General features: G+C 34.0%; 1 protein-coding gene across 2 annotated transcripts in view; it reads left to right on the top strand.

The window, feature by feature from the left end:
* The window catches only part of IBTK (inhibitor of Bruton tyrosine kinase), a 96,136-nt gene that overhangs the window by 40,973 nt on the left and 32,548 nt on the right, over window positions 1-22,615 (top strand). For both annotated transcript variants that reach the window (XM_080806284.1, XM_080806285.1), the window contains exons 12-21: window positions 1,010-1,609; window positions 2,726-2,812; window positions 3,295-3,377; window positions 3,457-3,494; window positions 3,936-4,032; window positions 11,964-12,065; window positions 14,303-14,420; window positions 17,754-17,814; window positions 18,365-18,486; window positions 20,154-20,266. In XM_080806284.1, the coding sequence (XP_080662410.1) occupies window positions 1,010-1,609; window positions 2,726-2,812; window positions 3,295-3,377; window positions 3,457-3,494; window positions 3,936-4,032; window positions 11,964-12,065; window positions 14,303-14,420; window positions 17,754-17,814; window positions 18,365-18,486; window positions 20,154-20,266 (1,421 nt within the window). The remainder of the gene's footprint in view (window positions 1-1,009; window positions 1,610-2,725; window positions 2,813-3,294; window positions 3,378-3,456; window positions 3,495-3,935; window positions 4,033-11,963; window positions 12,066-14,302; window positions 14,421-17,753; window positions 17,815-18,364; window positions 18,487-20,153; window positions 20,267-22,615) is intronic.

A 22,615-nucleotide genomic window follows, 5' to 3' on the forward strand; every position in this document is an offset into this window, starting at 1 on the left:
TAAACTATTATTTATCGAAAGTATTAAAGGTATATATGTATATACACAAAGTTTATATCTTAGTACTTTATGATGTACTCTAGGTTCTCAGATTCTGAGAAATGTATAAAAACATTAAATAGTTTGCAAAAATTTCTAACACTTGAATATGATAATTAACAAAAGAAGAGGTAGTATAGAGTGGTTTGTAGGGGAGTGTGAATCTCAGTGCAAATCTTCTCTAAGTCACATTAGTAGGGAGATGACAGGTTAAAATAAATATCAAGGGTACTCTTGGAAAGAAGTCCTAGAAGTAGGGTAACCATCCATACTGGTTTGCCCAGGTCTATCCCATATTTAGCACCAAAACTCTCATCTCCTGAGAAAGCTCTCAATCCAGGGCAAACCAGAAGGTTTGTTTCCCCTACCTGGAAGGGTGAAATGTGGATTGGGAAGGTGTGATAATCATCTTACAATACTGAAAGAATATACTGTATGTCTGTATGTGTATTTATCTTTATATTTAGTTTCTGAGTTTCTATCCTATTCTGGGATTTGATTGAAGTATTTGCTCAGTTCTTTGTAGATTTAGTTTTCTTCACTTAAAATAAAAGGATAAAGGATAAAATAAGAGGATATAAAAGGTTGAGGACTGTATTCTTTTTTGGATGTTTTTAGTTTTAAAGTCATTTGTGTTTAGTTACAGTCATTTAAAAAATTTCTGTGAAATGGTCATTTGAATTTATATCCTGGTAATTTCCTTGTAGAAATAGAAAACACTGCTTTAGAAGGAAAACTTAAATCTTGTCATTTTAGTGTAGCAGAAAAATATAAAAAGGAATAAAAACATTTTAAAGTGTGATATGGTGTATAAGACTTTGCAATATTCTTATATTTTAAGAAATGCCAGATTTAAAATCTTGTAAGTTTAATAACGAAAAAAGAAATTGTACTTTAAAACGAGAATTGATTAGGGATGCTTTTTTTTTTCATTTCTTGAAAGTAAAAATGATTTTCGTTTCATTTCTAGCCTTTATGAAATTCCAGCTGTATCCTCATCATCCTTTTTTGAAGAGTTTGGCAAACTCTTAAGGGAAACTGATGAAACGGACAACATACATGATGTGACATTTCAAGTTGGCAATAGAATCTTCCCTGCACATAAATATATTTTGGCAGCGCATTCTGACTTTTTTCAGAAATTGTTTCTTTCAGATGGGACCTCTTTAGACTTTACAGATATTTACCGGAAAGATGAAGATTCTGCAGGATGCCATCTCTTTGTGGTAGAGAAGGTTCATCCTGACTTGTTTGAGTACCTTTTACAATTTATATACACAGATACTTGTGACTTTTTAATTCATGGCTTCACACCAAGAATAAACTTAAACAAAAAGCCAGAAGAATATCAGGGCACTATGAATTCTCTTTCAAATAAAATGAATTGCCATGAAGATAATCAGAAGTCGGCATTTGAAGTTTACAGAAGTAATCAAGCTCATATGGTTAATGAAAAGCAGAAAAGCAAACCAAAATCTTCCAATAAAGGGAAAAGTGTTGGGGAAGATGATCCTGTAAGAATGTTGCAAAATGTTGCAAGGAAATTTGGTTTCAGTAATTTGAGTAGTAGGTATGGCTCCTCCTTAATATCTATTCTTGAACCTCATTATGTCCTTTTAAAAATTCTTCTCTTTTTCTTTACTACCCCTCTTCCCTCCCTCAACTCCTTCCCTTTTGGATGTGTTTTTTCTCCCATTTTTTGCTAAAACTATCTCTGTAGGACTCTCTGGATTAAAACTGTGGAGGCTGTTAGTGGGTTTGAACTCTCCATGGTGTATGTGTAACAGGGATCTGGAATGGTAGGCAGTGTGGTATACTGGAAAAAGTACTATCTTTGGAGTTAGACCTATATATGCCTCTTAGCTCCTCTATGGCTGGGGTAGATTTCTTAGTTTCTTTGAACTTCAGTTTCTCAATATATAAAAGGGAGGGATAATAGTGATCTCAAATTGTTGGTATAGTTCTGTCATGTAGCATGTGTAAAGTACCTAAGACAGATTTGTCATTTAAGCCAGATTCTTTGGAATTTTCTTTTTTTAAGGTTATGTATGTTGCTTGTGGCAGTATAACCTAATGTGTGGGGTAGAGGAGAGAATCATATATCAGGTTTCCTGTTTAAAAACACTGAAGGACTTTGTGCTATGGCTTTGATATGTTTTATTGTCAGTAACTATATTTAATATGCATTTGACCTTTGAAAATCATGGGTTTGAACTGTGCAGATCCACTTGTATTAAGATTTTTTATGATAAATTCAGTATGGTACTGTAAATATATACTCTCTATGATTTTCTTAACATTTTCTTCAGCTTCTTTTATTGTAAAAACACAATATGTAATGCGTGTAACATACAAAGTATAAACATACAAATCTGTTTATGTTATTGGGAAGGCTTCCAGTCAACAGTGGGGTATTAGTATTTAAGTTATGGGGGAGTCAAAATTATATGCAGATTTCAACTCTATAAGAGGGGGGTACATAGTGGTGACTAACTGCTGCATTGTTCAACAATCAACTGTACTTTGAAGTAAAATTGAAGAATATATGGTACTCTTATCACAGAGTAGAGTTTGTTGAGATCCTTTTCTGGGTGATATAAATTATATGATTATATATAAGGTAATTTGTTGGATTTCTTTTCTTTGTTTTGGTCCATCAACTGTTAATTTTATCTATTCCTGATAGGTTAGATGGAGTCAAATTTGAAAATGGAAAAATTAATGTTATTGAGAAGAAACCTGGTAATAAATTGAAGCTAAATCAGAAAAAGTGGTAAGTTAGGAAATGGAGATAAACTTTTCATCCTAGATTTTTAAACCTAATTGTGAAAACAGAGCTCTTCTAACTGACATATGAAGCAAAATATATGAGTAGATACCATTTTATCTTTACTAGTCTTCATTTCTAGGAATGTTGGAGAGATGTTGAGGTAAATGGATAAAATATTAACTATTAACACCTGGTCTGTAATGCAAAAGGAAAATTAGAAGGAATTAGAAGGAAGACTTTTTTTTGAATATTTATCTGTATCTGGTTCCCTTTAAATATTATCTTTATTGTAAGGCCATTATTATCTTTCCTCAAATGGAAGGAGATGAAATACTTTATTTGTATGTATATCCTCAAGTTGTTCGTTCTCTGCTGTCTTTAATTAAAAGAAAATCAACTTAAGCCAAATCCTATAATAAATTTCCTATTTGCTAAAGGTGAAAAGAAATCATTCTCATTTCAATTTAAAAAAATTTATTTTTCAGCTCATTTCTGTGTGATGTGACCATGAAATCAGTGGATGGAAAGGAATTTACTTGCCATAAGTGTGTTCTTTGTGCTAGACTTGGTAGGTATACTTTTTAATTAGTTGCTGATTTATTAGTATTGTTTAACTGTTCTAATGAATTGTACCTTTTCTTTCCCAGAATATTTTCATAGTATGCTGAGTAGCTCATGGATTGAGGTAAGTTTTAAGTTGAAGCCACATGGCTGGTAATCACACTTCTTTTTGTTTTTGGGAAATTATGTACTAAAGAAATGCAGAATGGGAACCTCATATTTTAAGTCAGTTTCACTTTTGTTTTAAACTTCATTTATGCTCTGACCTGCTGGAAAATAGAAACATTTAGAATTAAATATTGTTACAGAAAAACTTCTTAGGTCAGAATTTCCCCTTTATTATTTGGACATGTGTTTGGAATACCGGTGTGATTGGTTTTTGTTTCAATTTTTCTTGATTCCCCATGTTACAAGGCATTTTAAAATTAAATGTGTGTCATTTTAGATTTGTGTTCTATAAATGTTCTTTTGCATTTGATGTTATTCCTATTCAGATTTTCTCTTCTAGTCAGAATGAGGTAGTTTTTTTAGTTTAAAATTAATTATTTTACTTTATTTTATTTAGGCTTCCACTTGTACAGCTTTGGAAATGCCAATACATTCTGACATACTAAAAGTTATTTTGGACTACCTCTATACTGATGAAGCTGTGGTGATAAAAGGTACTAATAAGAGGATGTTTGAGATATTTAAGATATAATTGAATAATGGCAAAATCAACATGAATCTTAATTTCTACTCTAATTGAAATAAGCCATCAACAGGGGCTAAATTTAGAATCAGCAATAGGGATACTTAACTAATATTAAAGGAGTGGAAAAAGAAAATTTTCAGTACTTACGTGAAAATGAACTCTATAAGGATTATATATAATGGTTGAGGTTAGGTTTAACAGTTTCATACCCAGCTACTTCTGTGATTGAGATCAGGAACAGACAATAGGGAATAGTTTTTGACAAATACTTTACAAGTTTGTCTTGTTTGTTTTCCTCCTTGTGATAATATCTCTGAAGTAAAAGAAACAGACTAAGAATTGAAGCAAAATTTATGGAGAGATTGCATTTATATACTTTTTCAAATAATACACCAATCTTTTAGTTAAAGAGGGTTTTCAGTCACCCTTGGTGTACTACTGTGTTTAATTATATGTGTATACCACATTTTTTTAATCCTTTCTTTTTTCAGTGGACATTTAGGCTGTTCTATATCCTCACTGTTGTTAATTGTGCTTCAGTGAACATGGGAGTGCAGATATATCTTCAAGATCCTGATTTCAATTCCTTTGGCTAAAAATCTAGAAGTGGGATTGCTATATCATAAGGTAGTTCTATTTTAATTTTTGGAGGAGCCTCCATGCTGTTTTCCATAAGGGCTATATCATTTTACACTCCCACCAATAGCGCACACAAGTGTTCCCTTTTCTGCACATCCTTGCCAACACTTGTTATCTTCTGTTTTATTAGTAATAGCCATTCTGACAGGTGTAAGGTGACATCGCTTGTGGTATTGATTTGCATTTTCCAGATAATTAGTGACATCGAACACCCTTTTCATGTACCTGTTGGCCAATTGTATGTTTTTCTGTAGAAATGTCTATTTACCTCTTTTCCCATTTTTTAGTTATTTGTTTTGTTACTGAGTTGTATGAATTCCTTATATATTTTGGATATTAATCCCTTATCAAATGTAGTTTGCAAATATTTTCTTCCATTCCAAAGGTTGCCCTTTTTTTTAATTTAATTTTTTTATTTTATTGTTTCTCTTTGCTTTGCAGAAACTTTATAGTTTCATGTAATTCCACTTGCTTATTTTTGCTTTTGTTGCATGTGATTTTTGATGTCATATTCAAAAGATCACTGGCAAGACTAGAATCTTTTACCCTGTTTTCTTCTAAGGGTTTTACAGTTTCAGGTCTTTTGTTTAAGTCTTTAATCCATTCTGAGTTGACTATAGTGTATAGTGTAGGTCCAGTTTCATTTTTTTGCATGTGAATGTTCAGTTTTCCTAGCACTCTTTATTGCAAAGGTCATCCTTTCCCTATTTTGTATTCTTTATACCCTTGTTGAAGATTAATTGACTGTAAAGTGAGGGTTTATTTCTGACTCTTTTCTGTTCCATTGGTATATATGTCTGCTTTTTATGGCAGTACCTTAAGATTTGATTACTGCAGCTTTGTTACATATTTTGAAGTCAGGAAGTGTGATGTTTCCAGCCTTGTTCTTTCTCAAGATTACTGAGGCTATTCAGGGTTTTTGTGGTTCCGTATAAATTTTAGGATTACTTTTTCTGTTTCTGTGTAAAATACCATTGGAATTTTGATAGGATTTTATTGAATCTATAGATTGTTTTGGGTAGAGTGGATGTTTTAATAGTATTCCTTCAGTCCCTGTACATGGAATATCGTTCTGTTTATTTTTGTCTTCAATTTCTTTCATCAGTATTTTATAGTTTTAGAGTACAGATCTTTTATCTCTTTGGTTAAATTTATTCCTGAGTGTTTTATTCTTGATATAATTGTGAAAGAAATTGTTTTCTTACTTTTTTGGATAGTTCATTATGCATAGAAAAGCAACTGATTTTTGTGTTGATTTTTGTATCCTGCAATTTTACTGTATTTGTTTATTACTTCTGATAGATTTTTGATGGTGCATTTAGGGGTTTCTAGATACAAGATCTGTCACCTGCAGAGACTGTTTTATTTCTTCCTTTTCTGTTTGGATGACATTTATTTTATTTATTTATTTATTTATTTTCCTCATTACTCTTGCTAGGACTTCCAGTACTATATTGAATAGGAATGGCATGAGTGAATATCCTTATGTTGTTCCTGGTCTTAGACAATCAGCTTTTAGGTATTTACTGTTGAATATGGTGTTAGTTTTGGAGTTGTTGTAGATGGCCTTTATTCTCTTGAGGAACATTCCTTCTCTACCTAATTTGTTGAAAGTTTTTATCATGAATGGATGTTGAGTTTTGTCTTATGCATTTTCTGCCTGTACCGAAATGATCATATGATATTTGTTCTTTATTTTGTTAAGATAGTATTAACATTCATTGATTTGTATGTACTGAGCCATCCTTGCATCCAGGCATAAATCCCACTTGATCATGGTGTATGATCTTTTTAACATGCTACTGAATTTGTTTTCTTACTATTTTATTAAGGATTTTTGCAGGTATGTTCATCAGGCATATGGTACTGTGATTTTCATTTCGGGTCGTGTCCTTGACTCCTTTTGGTAACAGGATGATCTGGCCTCATAAAATAAGTTTGGAAGTTTTCCCTCTTCTTCAGGGTTTTTTTTTTTCTGTTTTTTTTTTGTTTTTTTTTTGGACAAATTAGAGAAGGATTAGTTTTAATTCTTATTTAAATGTTTGGTAGAATTCATCCATGAAGCCATCTGGTCTAGGGTTTTTCTTTTTTGGGAGATTTTTGATTAATAGATTCAGTCTCCTTACTCTGTTATTGGTCTATTCAGATTTTCTGTTTCCTCATTCAGTCTTGTTAGATCATGTTTCTAGGAATTCATCTGTTTCTTCTAGGTTATCCGATTTGTCTGCTTATGATTGTTGAGAGTAGTCTCTCATAATTTACATTTCTGTTATATCACTTGTAATGTCTCCTCTTTCATTTAGAATTTTATTTTTGAGGGGAATCTTTTTTTAGTCTACTTAAGGGTTTGTTAATTATATCTTTTCAAACAACCAACTCTTAGTTTTGTTGATCTTTTTTGTTCTTGTAGTGTCTAGCTCATACATTTCTGCTCAATTTTTTTTTTTAAGATTTTATTTATTTGAGAGAAAGAGAGCATGAGTGGGGAGAGGAGGAGCGGAGGGAGAGGGACAAGCAGACTCCCTGCTGAGCACAGAGCCCAGTGCGGACTTCAGTCCCAGGACCCTGAGATCATTACCTGAGCCTATGTCAGATGCTTAACCTACTGAGCCACACAGGCACCCCTCTGCTCAATCTTTGTTATTTTCTTCCCCCTGCTGACTTTGGGCTTTGTTTTTTCTTTTTGTAGTTCCTTTGTTGCATAAAATCCCTCAGTTCTTTCTTTCTTTCTTTTTTTTTTTTTTAAGATTTTATTTATTTATTTGATAGAGAGAGACACAGCGAAAAGAGGGAAAAGCAAGGGGAGTGGGAGAGGGAGAAGCAGGCTTCCTGCTGAGCAGGGAGCCCGATGGAGATCTCAATCCCAGGACCAGGGATCATGACCTGAGCGGAAGGTAGACGCTTAATGACTGAGCCACCCAGGCGCCCCTTATTTCTTTCAAGATCTTCCTTTTTTGTTATGGTATTTATCAGTATGAACTTCCTTATTAGACGTTCTTTTGCTGTATCCCGTAAGTTTTGGTCTGTTTTATTTCCATTTGCATTTGTCTCAAGGTATTTTTTGCTTTCTCTTTGATTTCTTCTTTGAATTACCGTGTTAATTTACACATATTTACTCATTTCTCTATTTTCGTCCTGTTATTCTGGTTTTATGCCACTGTAGTTGGAGAATATACTTGGTATCATTCAGTCTTCTTAAATTGTTAAGACTTGCTCTGTGGCCTCATATATGATCTATCCTGAAGAATGTTTTATGTGTGCTGAGAATATATATTTTGCTGTTGTGAATGGAATGTTCTGTGTATATGTGTTAGGTTCTTTTGGTCTCTAGTGTTGTTCAAGTCTGATGTTTCCTGGTTGATTTTCTGTCTCCATGGTCTGTCCATATTAGAACTTGAATATTGATATTCAAGTTCTCTTATTACTGTACTGATGACTATTTTGCCTTCAGCTTATATATTTTATGTATTTAGGTGCTTCACTGTTATATGTTTGTTGCATGTATCTGTATAGCTGTTAATATCCTATTGATGTATTGACCCCTTTATTATAATGACCTCTTTGTCTTTTGTTTCTTACTTGAAGCCTATTTGTCTCATAGAAGTATAGCCACTCCAGCTCTCCTTCAGTTACCATTTGCATGGAATATTTTTTTCCATCCTTTCACTTTCAGACTATGTGTGTTCTTAAAGGTAAAATGAGTCTCTTGTAGGCAGTATACAGTTGAATCTTGTTTTTCATTCAGCCACTTTGTCTTCTGATTAATGAATTTAATCCTTTTAAAGTAATTCTTGAAAGGGATTTAATAATGCCATTTTGTCAGTTTTCTGACTTCTACAGTTCCTTCTTTCTTATTGTCTTCCTTTGTGATTGAATGATGTTTTGGTAGTGATGTGCTTTGATTCCTTTCTGTGTATCTTTTGTGTATCTACTGTAGGTTTTTCCTTTGTGGTTACCATTAGGCTTACATATAACAGTCTATTTTAAATGAATCATGACTGAATTTCCATTGCATACAAAACCTCTACATTGTACTTCTCCCCACTCTGCCATTCTTTCTTTTTTTTTTTTTTTAAGATTTTATTTATTTATTTGACAGAGATCACAAGTAGGCAGAGAGGCAGGCAGAGAGAGAGAGGGGAAGCAGGCTCCCCGCTGAGCAGAGCCTGATGTGGGATGCAGGGCTTGATCCCAGGACCCTGGGATCATGACCTGAGCTGAAGGCAGAGTCTTTAACCCACTGAGCCACCCAGGCACCCCTGCCATTATTTCTTAAAAGATTCTTTATGCCTTTTTTTTTTTCTTTTCTCTTGCAACTTCCATATGTATCTTGATATGCTAGATAGTGTTCTATAGGTCTCTTATGCCATGTTAATTTGTATTCATTGTTTTTTCTTTCTGTTCTGTTCTTCAGATTGGATAGTTTCAATTGACCTATAATTTCTACCTTTTCATTGATGTTCTTAATTTGAAGAGACATTGCTCTCATACTTTAATTTTTTAGACATGATTTCCTTTAATTCTTTAATTCCTTTAATTTTTAAAGGAATTAAAATAATTTTTTCTTTTAATTATAATTAAATAATTAAAATAGCTGATTTTTAAATTTTATTTATTTATTTTTTTAAGATTTTATTTATTTGACAGAGATCACAAGTAGGCAGAAAGGCAGGCAGAGAGAGAGGAAGGGAAGCAGGCTCCCTGCTGAGCAGAGCCTGATGTGGGATGCAGGGCTTGATCCCAGGACCCTGGGATCATGACCTGAGCCGAAGGCAGAGGCTTTAACCCACTAAGCCACCCAGGCACCCCTAAAATAGCTGATTTAAACCCTAATAGTTCAGCATCTTGGCTTCCTCAGGGACAGTTTCTCTTTACTTTTTTTCCTATATATGAGCCATACTTATATGTTTTTTGCATCTTTCATAATTTTTAATGTATTTTAAATAATATAACGTGGTAACTCTTGAAATCAGATTCTCTTCCCTCCCCAAGGTGTATTGTTTGTGCTATTTGTTTATTTTTCTGAACTGATTAATTCTGTAAAATTTCTATTCTTTGTCTTGTGTGACCACTGAAGTTTCTGCTGGGTTAGCTTAGTGGTCAGCTAATAATTAGAAATTTTCTTAAATGCCTAAAACAAATAAATTCCCAATCTTTACCATGGATTCTTTGTGTATTTTGGGGCATGCTTTCATTTCTCAGGCAGGCAATTTATGACTCTACTTTAGCTCTTACTTCCTGCTTTAGCAGAGCCTCATGTCCAGCCAAAGGTAAAAATTTAGGGCCTAAGTTTTTCCTTGGCCTGTATATAATAGTCTATATGTGTGTGGCCTTCTAGATTCACAGCAGTGTTGAAACTTTTCAAAACCCCCTATGGACATCTGCATTAGTCAGCTGGAACTGCTATAACAAAATACCATAGGTTATATTAGGTGGCTTAAAGAATAGAAATTAATTTTTTCATAGTTCTGGAGGTTAGAAGTCCCAGATTAGGGTTTGGCAAGGTTGGTTTCTGTTGAGGACTTTCTTCTTGGCTTGTACACGGATCCCCATATGGCCTTTCCTCTGTGTGTGTGTGTGTGTGTGTGTTTGGGGGTGGGGGGAACAGAGAGGGAAATAGACACCTCTTTGATACCTCTTCTCTTAGAAGGACCCTAATACTATTGGACCAGAGCTCTACCCTTATATCTTCATTTTTCCTTAATTACTTCCTGAGAGGCTCCATCTCCAAATACAGCCACACTGGAAATTAGGGCTTCAACTGTGAATTTTCAGGGAACACAAACATCCAGTCATAACACCTTCTCTTTCCCTACCTTTTTTTTATTTTTATTTTTTATTTTTTAAGATTTTATTTATTGAGAGAGAGAGAGAGAGAGCACAAGCAGGGGAAGGGAGAGAGAGAGAGAAGCAGGCAGGCACCCTGCTGAGCAGGGAACCTGATAGAGGCTTGATCTCAGGACCCCCAGGATCATGATCTGAGCCAGAGGCAGAGGCTTAACTGACTGAGCCACCCTCCCTTTTTTAAAAAAAAACAAAACTTTCTTGATCTGCTTCTTGTTTCTACCATCTGTTATCATTGTCTCAGTCAGCTTCAGTGTTAAACAATTGCTACTGATTGTTTTTGATAGATGCCTGGAAGGAAGTGCCTCTTAACACCAGTAAAGCTTTGAGTTAGGTCAAAATAAAGACAAGCCCTGCTAGTAGGATTTCCAGGAAACTGCCAGGCATGTCAAATAATGACAGTTCTCTGATAATGTAACTTCATAACTCTTCTGCCTCCTTTAATGGCTGTAGTTGTTTGTTTCCACTGTGATTGCAAGGTTATTGGTTTTTAAGACTACTGTGGAGGAGGGGAGAAGAGGATTTAAATAGAAAAAGCTACAGTGTCCCATCGCTCCCTTTTCCTACCAGGATTCAGCCATTTTTCTTGAGTCAACACTCCCCAGATTATTGTAAGCCTTTGGCTAATTTCTCGAATTTTGAAAAAGTTGATTTTGACAGTTTTCACAGTATCTTCATTGCTTTTGTGGAGGAGTTCTAGAAGTAGTCCTTAGTTTGCCATTCAGTGACTTCACCTCTTCCTTCTTTGTTAAAAATGGCTTTTCTATGTTTTTTTTCTTTGTAGTCTTTTTTTCCCCCTTTCCTATTGTGGTTTTGTTTTGTTTTGTTTTGTTTTTGTATTTATGTTTTTATCCTGGCAGTGTGTCAGGGTGATTGCTCAAGGCCATTAATAGTACTCAGGACTGAGGTTATTTTAAATTAAGGAACTCCTATAGTTTAAAAAGAAAATGTACTCTTAGGCTGCTTTATTTAAAACAAAAATGGTTATCTAAGAGCATTATTCACCGCTCTCTCTATATATGTATATATTTGTTCTTAACAAATGTAAATGTATTTAACATGTACCTACATAATTTTGATACTGAGATTTGGATTTTCCTCTATTTAGATTGAGAAATGTTTAACAATATGGGAGATTTTAAATAGGTCATGCATTCTTGTAGCCTTCTAGACTAAAAGATCAAGTTGCCCATTTTATGTCCTAGTGTGAACCAGGGCATTTTGGTGTGTTTCTTTCCAGCTTTCTACTTAAAAGGTAGAAAATTCTCACATTATTACTATTTATTAGAGTTGCCATTGCAACATTTAGAAAATAGCCATAATCTTCTTTCTTTGTGTCTTAATTACTTGGAGAGCTTTTTTCATAGGTATAATGTTTACAAAGTAATAGTTTTGCTTGTTTTCTTTTTTTTTTAGAATCTCAAAATGTGGATTTTGTTTGTAGTGTTCTTGTGGTGGCTGATCAGCTTCTTATAACTCGATTGAAAGGGATGTGTGAAGTAGCATTAACTGAGAAACGTGAGTACTTTTGAATTTGAGTATTACTATGTTTTCAGGTTGGTATAGGATTATTCATTGATTTTATGATTCCATTTGTGGTAAAATACACCATTATTTTTTTGGATCATGAAAAGTATTAAAACATTTAAGCTATTTTGTGTCATTCTAAGCACATTCTTATTTCAGATGTGTTAATATGTGAAAATAAATACATCTTATAATGAAATAAGTTTTTTGAAACATTGTAAAACCTTGAATTATGAAGATGTTAGGAAATTTATTTTGAAATTTCAAAGGTGAGTGTTTGAAAGAAATTTTTTCCTTTTGCCCTGGTCTTGGCTGTAAGTCTGTGTTTAGCTACCTGTTACTATTTGCTGCAATTTTTATATAATTGTTTCATTTATGTATTTGATCAAAACACATCTCTTTTCTCTTAAGCTCTTATTTCTTTCTCTGTTCATTATTTCATTTAATGAATACTTCATTTTTTAAAAAGTGTTATTTATTTGTCAGAGAGTGTGCACACGCACAAGCAGGGGGAACAACAGGCAGAGGGAGAACCAGGCTCCCTGCTAAGCAAGGAGCCTGATGCAGGACTTGATCCCAGGACCCTAGGATCATGACCTGAGTGGAAGGCAGATGCTTAATCAACTGAGCCATCCAGGCATCCCTGAATACTTCATTATTTCAGTTAATTGTATTGCTGTCTTTTTGAACATTCAACTTTTGAAACCCAAAGCTGTTTTTTATGTTATTTTGTTCTTTGCATCCAAATTCTTTCAGTTGCCAGAACTGATGCATCTTTAACTATATTTATTGACCACTTTTCCCCCACCTTTTTATTCTGTCACTCTGCTAGTTGAGTTCACTGATATCTATCCCTTCTTGATCATCCTAGAACTTAGCAAAAGAAAGGTTCAGCAGAAGTCTGGTCTCTTAGTATAGGGCAGTCCTTGTTTCCAGCTCTAAAATTTTTGTATGATCCATTTTCGTGAAATGGGATACTTTGGGTTCATAATTAGTTGAAACTTTAGGTTTGGTTAGGAGTGGGACAAAGACCATTATTGACTGCAGTTGTACCTTTTGATGGAGTTACAAGGAAGAAAGAAAAACAAATGTGGAATATTCCAGGTATAGAAAACAGTTGTGTTCCTCTGTTGGTTAGAACTCACAGTAAATAAAGAATGGAGGGGTTTGGGAAGCCAAAGTTACATGCTAGGTAGGTAGAGTATTCTGAGATGGTCTCTAGCAAATTAGGATACTTCATATGTAAAGTTACTGGGATTGTAATAAAATCCAGAGTCTTTTGTATAGTATGCCAGATTCTGCACTGGCATAAATAATAATACAGTGATATTTAAATGCAGTTGTTTTCCAAATATATAGAGTATGTATTTATATAAATATACCCCCATAAATTCTGATGGATTACTCAATATAAATATGTTTTATAGACTGATTTCATTAGTTTCTCTTAGTCTTTTTTTAAAAATTACCCTTAACGTTACCTTGACTTTTTAAAATTTATTTTTTTTAAAGAGTTTATTTATTTAACAGAGAGAGATCACAAGTAGGCAGAGAGGCAGGTAGAGAGAGGGGGAAGCAGGCTCCCTGCCAAGCAGAGAGCCCGATGTGGGGCTCAATCCCAGGACCCTGAGATCATGACCTGAGCCGAAGGCAGAGGCTTAACCCACTGAGCCACCCAGGTGCCCTTAAATTTATTTTTTTAAGCATATTCTATTTTTTAATTTTTTAAAGTCATCTCTGTGCCCAACATAGGCTCAGACCCATCCCCAGATAATAGTTGCAGGCCCTACTGACTGAGCCAGCCAGGTGCCTCTAGTTCATCTTAGTCTTAAGATCTTTTTAGTTTTATAGGAGAGAGAATAACAATTCTGTGTTATGTAAATGAAAAGGAAAGTTATTTATCAATGGAAGTTGAAACTATTCTAAAAATGTTAGGTGGAAGTTTGTCAGTTATTATGTGTTTGTTTTCAGATGACACTGTAACACGTCATCTGGATTTTCTTTTGGTGTGCTTATTTCTCCTCATAACCAGTCATTTAAAATTACTTTGGCACACTGGGATGGAAAGTCGCATTCTAAATTTGCCTTAGTATAAGTTATTTTGATAAGAAATTACTTTCAGTTTTTCTTGTTCTTAATGTTCAAAGCTGACAATTTTAAAAATAAGTATATTGTATTTGCTGTAGTAACATGGCTTTCATCTCATTTTGAGTATCTTTTCTTTGTAGTTACCCTAAAGAATGCTGCTATGATACTGGAATTTGCAGCAATGTATAATGCTGAACAACTGAAACTGTCTTGTTTACAGTTTATAGGACTGAATATGGCTGCTTTACTTGAAGCAAGGTAGGTTGGGTGCATACATTATATGACTACTGCAAAAGCAATTATTTATATATGATAGCAGATATATTAGTAATTTAAAAAGGCATAATGATAAATTACAGCTTTGTAGAAAATAAAATGTAAGGGATTTCAGTCATTCCATCAATGTTTGAGTGCCTAATATATGCCAGCCACTGCTAAGATAGATCAGTGAGCAAAACAGACAAAATCCTTGCCCTCAATGGAGAGCTTCCATTCTTGTTGGAAATTTGTAGGAAAATATTATTACAGGTATATTCTTTATACCTATGCATATCTCTTTGCTTATCTAGGCTGATTTACAGCTATGTAATTGTTACCTAGGTTTTTGGAAACTATATATAATACTAATTAAGACAGCACGTAATTATTTCACATGTAAACGTGAAAAATTTGTTACTGGTTGATTTCCTTTTCTCTTTGCATGTTTCTCTTTGGATATTTCTTATATTACATATTGCTTCTTTAGTCAAACTTAGGCTGCAGCAGATGGCCTGGAAAATTTAGTTGGTTTAGTTTGTTGGAAGCTGGTATGAGTATTTAAATCATTTTGTTGAAATCAATGAGTAATGAAATAATTCTTTGAAAAATGACACATTTTATATAAAACAATTGGCTGAATATATACACCCTATTTTATAAGCTAGTATTTCATATTACTGATGTTTACTTGGATTGAAAAGATTTGTTAATGCTAGTAATTTAGGAGTCATAGGTATTTTAGAATTAGAGGGATCTTAGAAACTTAATCCCATTGTTTTCAATTATCTTTAGTGGAGTTGTTTAATGAAATAAATTTACAGATCTCATTTTTAATATAAGATCAAATTTTTACTACTGTAAAGTCAGTGGTGAGAAGAATGAATGTTCTGGGGAAGTTTTAGATGAGAGTTCTTCATGCACTTAGCATTTTTCAAGCTCCAGTATCATTTATTTGTGTATTTTATTTTAGCCATAAAATGATAACTAATACTATGTGCCAGGAAGCATCCTAAAAGTGCTGTGCAGATCTCAGTTGATTTTCATGGAAACTGATGAAGTAGATTCTGTTTATATCCTCATATTACAGATGGGAAAACCCAGAAACCCTTCTTTTGCAGGGAATCAAAATCTTGATCTATATAATTTAATATAAATGAAAACAGATTTTTAAAAAAGAATTTATTTATTTATTTAACAGAAAGACACAGCGAGAGAGGGAACATAAGCTGGGGGGAGTAGGAGAGGGAGAAGCAGGCTTCCTGCCAAGCAGGGAGCCCGATGCGCAGGGAGCCCAGTGTGGGACTGGATTCCAGGACGCTGGGATCATGACCTGATCCAAAGGCAGACATTTAATGACTGAGCCACTCAGGCACCCCTGGAAACAGATTTTTGATATCTCACCTTTCAGAGTCAGGATAATCTTAATGAAACTGATTCTAAAATATGATTGAAATAAGAGTGTTCTGATTTTTAGAGGTGAATCACTAATAGATTCTTAATAATTGCTATTTAGGGTTAAATTCAGAGGAAAGTCTTTTGGCAATGTAATGCTTTGTTATTTTGTGAAAATGCTTTTCAAATGTAAATTAATGTTATGGGATATTAGACAATACGATTTTATTTTCAGTTTTTAAAAGATTTTATTTATTAGAGAGTGAGTGAGAGAGCACATACAAGTGGGGGGAGGAGCAGAGGGAGAGGGAGAAGCAGACTCCCCGCTGATCAGGGAACCTGACATGGGTCTTGGTCCCAGGACTCTAAGATCCTGACCTGAGCCAGAAGCAGATGTTTAACCAACTGAGCCACCCAGGTACCCCTTCGCAATGTGATTTAAAATATTTGCCTCTGGTGTTTTAGTATCAGAAACTGGCTAGGTTTCAGAATAAATTTCTTTGCTGACATTACACTAATAATTGTAATCAAAGCAGTTTTTTTTTTTAACTTTGCCTTGCCAAATTAAGCTCATCCAGTTTCAGACAAGGAATCAACCAAAATACAAAACAAGCACCAAATGTATCTAAGATATGATATTGGAAAATGATGTCTCAGTACCATTGTTCAGTTGTTATGTTGTAACAAGTGTGTTAGGTGAACCATTAAGAATGGCACTTAGTAGATATCACTTGTATAATTTTACATGAGTAGATGTGCATAACTTGCCATAAAACAAAGATTTGTACAAATAACCATTCCTAATCAAATATGTGTTTCCTAGGAGTGTAAATAAATATTTACAGAGATGTTAAAAAGGAGAACTGTACCAAAACAGGTTAATTATCATCAAAATGTTAAGAACTGGTATGGTACAGATTTGAATAGGCAAGTTGTTTTGCATTTGTAAAGATAATTTAAAATATATTTTAGAATGTAAGTTTTGATTTAAGTTTTTACTGATGCTTTAGAAGTATCTCTCTGGAACTTGGGAGTTCCTTGAAATTTACTTTGAATACAGCTGATCTAGTCCAAACATTATTTTATGCATCATGAACATACTAAAGTCTAAACGGGTAAATTGAGTTGCTCAAAGTCATGCAGTGATAGTTCTAGATAGAATTAAGGTATCATGTTAGGCCATTGTTCTGTCAGTATAATGTTCCTATTGTAGCTAAAGATTGGAAAGTTGGAGAATGAATACACATGGTCCCTGATTTACCATGGTTTGACTTAGGATTTTTCAGCTTTACGGTGGTGTGGAAGTGAAACATGTTCAGTAGAAACTGTCCTTCGAATTTTGAATTTTGATCTTTTCCTCGTGTTAGTGATAAGTAGTACAGTACTCTCTGGTGATCCTGGGCCGTGGCAGTGAGCCACAGTTGCCAGTGACATACAGGAACACAAGGGTGTAAACAACTGACATGCTTGTTTTTTACTTTCAATATAGTAATTAATAAATTCATAGGATATTCAACACTTTAATATAGGCTCTGTAGGCTAACGTATGTGTTATGAGCATGTGTAAGGTAGTTTAGGCTAAGCTGTGATGTTCAGTAAGTGGTATATTAAGTGTATTTTTGACTTAAGAGATTTTTAACTTTTGATGTATTTATTGGGATGTCAAGGAAGAATTGTAGTTGCTGTTTTGCTACAATATAAATGATAGAAAAATCTTTTCGAAGAGTTGAGTTTTATTGAAGATGTTTGAAGATTGCTGTTCATTTGAAATATGTAACTATACATACTTCCAAAAAGAATTTATAGCAGCTGGCATACTAATGATTTAAAAAATAACTGTTACTTATTCAGAAATATAAAATGTCTCTACATATTTGAAAAATCTTGATAAATATTAGGTTACGTAAGTCTTAAGATAGAATTTTGTATCTTGTTTTTTAGGTCTCTTGATGTTTTAAGTGAAGCTGTTTTGAAGGATCTTTCTGTCTTTTATAGAAAAATGGTAAGGTTTATGTTTTTTTCAATAATATGATCAAACTAAAGTAGTATTATTAGGTCAGACTTCTCAGTGGAGTAATTTCCTAATGAATTCTAACATATTAGGATCTTTTAAAAATGAGGATGTAAATTTTTTTACAGATCCCACAGATTAGTATGATAATTTTATCCTTAAATATTTTTAATTTTGATTATTTTAATTGCTTTATAAATGAAAGTTCTTGAAAGCTTTTCTTTAGTTATTAATTTACCAAATGTCAGGGCAGTACAAAAACGTGGATTCACATGATCCCTAAGAAATAGATTAATTTGTATTTGATAAAAAGTAGAGCTTTTTTGAAAAGGTGACAGTTTTTTAGAGTAAAAATGAATGAACCTAATTAGCTTTTTCCCATTATCGTGAATGTAGGAAGTTATTAAGCATTCTAGACTTTTCCTTGTTAATGTCATCACATATCAGTATGAACAAGTGGGATATACCTATTTTTTTTTAAAGTCTATATACATTTTGTATTTAACAAGGGACACCTTTTTTTTTTTTTTTTTTTAAATAGATTCCAGCAATGGATAGAAGAGTCATTACACCATATCAAGATGGACCAGATATTAGCTATTTGGAAGTAGAAGATGGAGATATCTTTTTGAAAGAAGAAATAAATTTGGAACAGAATTATTCGTAAGCTCTGTTGCTCTTTTTTTCTTTTCCTTCTTTTCTTCCCTCCTCCTCCTTTGTCCACCCCCAATCTTTTACACTAGTAACACTTCCATGCTTAAAAAGAAAAATTGGCGAATCCTGACATAAGTATGTATTTATGTTTATTCTTAGCCTTATTATAAGAGAATAAGGGGCGCCTGGGTGGCTCAATGGGTTAAGCCTCTGCCTTCGGCTCAGGTCATGATCCCAGGGTCCTGTGATCGAGCCCCGCATCGGGCTCTCTGCTCAGCGGGGAGCCTGCTTCCCCCTCTCTCTGCCTGCCTCTCTGCCTACTTGTGATCTCTCTCTCTGTAAAAAAAAAGAAAAAAAAAAAAGAATAAGTGCATAATTGTTTACAGATGTAATAGAATTAACTGTAAATGTAAAAGGAATACAACCTTCAAGTTAACAATCTGGTTGAATAAGTGCATTTATCTTAGTTACCTTCCCAAACCCTGCTGAAATTATAATAAATAAGAAAGGCATATTGCACTAGAGAGAACAGGAAAGGAGAAAATAGCAGTTAGAAGATTTATGGTTTTTGAAGTTGGAAAGGGGTTGCTGAGAGTAATGACTTAGAACAGAAAAAAGACTAAAACAGAATTCCAGAAAGGCTTAAGAATTAGAGGTAGCAGATTTATGAAGATTAGGGTAAGTCGTTAGATTCAGAAAAGAACATTTTTAGAAATTCTTATATAGAGCATTGACCTCTTCCTGAATCCCATTTACCCAAGTGATTGCCTCTCCCATCCATCTTGACAGAAAGATTTGCCCTCTAGAGAGTTTGAATCTAAGAGGAGCATCGCACTATGGATTTTTTTCTATGAGAACTTGACTAGTTCAAGAGATAGGGCCTATAGTGACTGACGTTTGGGAATCTTCCAACAAAATCTCGCAGGTTCTACATTATCTCCCTATAGTGTGGCCAACCATTTAACAAGCCCTGTTTAGAATTTCCAGTCTTCGTCTTAGACTCACTTATCAACTGGTTACAGAATTACTTTCCTTCTACTTGATAGATGACTTGTTAAAATCTGTGGGCATTCAAGTCATTTACTATATATATACTATGTATACTAAGTATGTAGCTTACTGAGAAACTGGTCTTGGGTTCCAGAGGTTTTTTTTAACCCCTTTAGCATCTTTCTGATACCTGATTATTTTACTTTTCAAAGTATTTTCCTATATACTATCTTCTTTTTTTTTTTTTTTTGGAAGATTTTATTTATTTATTTTGAGAGAGAGCAAGCAAGAGCATAAGCAGGCCGAGAGGCAGGCAGAGGAAGAGGGGGAAGTAGGCTCCCCAGTGAGCAGACAGACTGGTGTGGGACTCGATCCTAGGACCCTGGGATCATGACTTGAGCCAAAGGCAGATACTTAACTGACTGAACCACTCAGTGCCCTATACCATCTTATTTCTAACTTTCACAGAAATAGTAGAGCCAGAACAAGTAAGATTATCACACTGAATTTCACTAAAACATGTAATTTGCTCTGGGCCACATAGATAAATGCAACTAGAGCATGTATATTTTTTGTGTTCTTTGACTAAAATGCTGTATGTATTCATTTGCTCAAAATACATAGTTCTGTTGTTAATCTGTAACTTAACTTCTAAAAAATGAGTTTCATATTTGCTTTTTTCCTAGGGAAAGTTTGTTCAAGAAGGCAAAAACAAAAGCAAAAAAGAAGCCACGTAAGCGTTCAGATAGTTCTGGAGGTTATAACCTTTCAGATGTTATTCAGAGTCCACCATCCACAGGTTAGTGAAAGTATCTTAGGATATATTTCCTGATCTAATCTTTCATGTCTCTGTTCCGTAATTCATTTAACATGTATTAAATACTATTGTATGCCACTTGCCAGGGTTAGGGTTAGCCTATTGTAATAGAAAATAGTCTTTGTCTTAGGGAGGCTACAGAAAATGATAGTATATTGTAATAAATATTCTGATTGAAGTTTGCTTCGGGAGCACAAAAGAAGAGCCCATATTAGTCTGAGAAAATCAGGGAAGACCTCTTAGAGGAAAATAACACGTGAGTTGCATCTTCAAGAATGGGGAGTTGGCCAAGAAAAGGAGGCAGGCTAATAGACATACTAAGCAAAGGTGGCAATATGCTCCCAAGACTAGAGGCACTAGAGAGAACTGCACATTTCTTATGCTTGTGGATCAGCATGAGTCAGCCATATGGGATATGTGCATATAGGTGGAGTTGAAAACTGGTCAGATTTTAGAGGCATTTTATGCTAACCTAAGGAATTTTAATTTTATTCTGAAGGCTGTGAGTAGTTAGTTGATGGAGGTCTATCTATCTATATATATTTTTTTTTGGAGAGGGAGAGATGGGGGAGGGGCAGCAGGAGAGGGAGAGAGAGAATACCAGGCCGACTCCATGCCCAGTGAGAACCCCGACACCGTTTGCTATCACACCCTGACATCATGACCTGAGCTGAAATCAAGAGTCAGACACTCCACCAGTTGAGCCTCCCAGGTTACCCCTAGTTGATGGATTTTTAAGGCATCTGATGTGAATGGATAAAGTTTATGTTTTTAGAAAGGCCACTCTGTCTAGTGGTATAGAGGGTTAGAAATATACAAAACATGGCACAGATATTATTATCACATGGATTAATTTCATTTATATCAGTAATGTCATTGCATTAGGAGGTTATAATCTAGTAATATAATACAACACATTTCATATCTATGCATTATGTGAGCTGTTTGAAAGTGAAGGTTATGTAGTTTTTCTAAAATTTTTGTTTATTTTGGAAATCTTACATTAAAAAGATGAAGAAAAATGGAAATCTGTATACCCTTCATTCAGATGTATCATTAACCTCTTACCACATTTACTTTTTCTTACAGACTTTCTATTGCTATTTTCCCTCATCCTCCAAACCTTCTATACATTTGTTTATAGATTCACTTGGAAGTTGTAGGCGTGATATCTTAATGTGAATTAATATTAATATGACCCTCCTAAGAATAAGGATGTTCTTCTACTTAACCACAATATCATTATCACATCTATAGTATTATCTCATCTAAGACAACTGGCATTAATTTACTAATATGTAGTATTATAGTCTCTGTCCAGATTTCTCTAATTGTCCAAGAGTGTTTTTATAGCTTTTTATGTTTTAACCTTAAAAAAAACTAGTATTCTATGAAGATAGACATTGTCTTTGCTTATAAATGTCTCTTTAGTCTCTTTTAACTAGAGCAGCAGCTCTCACATCTTTTTGTTTTCAAAAGTTCAGGCCAGTGATATACTAGATTCATTTGATTAGATCCAGATTAAACCATCTAAATTTTAGTAGTTTCTTTAGATAAAAATACAGAAGTATGACCATAAAATACTGAGACTGCAGTATGGCTTTAAGAAATGATATGGATGTCTATAGCAGTAAGATATAAACAGGTACAATTTCTGTAAGCAGTATTTTCATAGTCAATCAGCCTGATAAAGTAAGTTTGAAAAATTCAAGTGCACAGTTTTTGTCCCTGTGGAGGGAGGGGAGGAGTTGTCATTCAGAGTAAAGAAAGAATGTCTTTTTATGTTTATTTAACATGATGTACAAATGAGGTACTTGATGTGTTCGGTATTGCTCAAAGGATAAATCATGTCAAGAATAGTTGTTTTAGATAACACAAAAAGATATACAAAGGATAATATACCTAAATATAAAAAAGATCATATACCTAAATTGATTGATGAAGCACTGAAGATAGATCTTTCACATTTACTACATCTCCTGATTCCTATTTTAGGACCTTTCAAAATGTAAAATTCTGTGATTTTGTGTTCTCTGTGTTACATGAGTTACCTCTAGTCCTTAGAAGGACACATGGGTGGATTGATGGAAAGATGGAATAAATGGAAAGCAGTCATGAAACTAGTGATTTTTCCAGTCACCTAAAAGATTTAGGGAAAAAGAAGATATTTGGTTTTGTTTATTTATTTATTTGTGAGACCATGAGTGGGGGGTGAGGGGAGGGTGGAGCAAAGGGAGAGGGAGGAGGAGAAATAGACTCTATACTGACCATGGAGCCCACTGTGGGGTTAGATATCAGAACTCTGAGATCCTGACTTCGCTGAAACTGAGT

The sequence above is a fragment of the Martes martes genome (assembly GCF_963455335.1).
Source record: "Martes martes genome assembly, chromosome: 6".
Lineage (NCBI taxonomy): Eukaryota > Metazoa > Chordata > Mammalia > Carnivora > Mustelidae > Martes > Martes martes.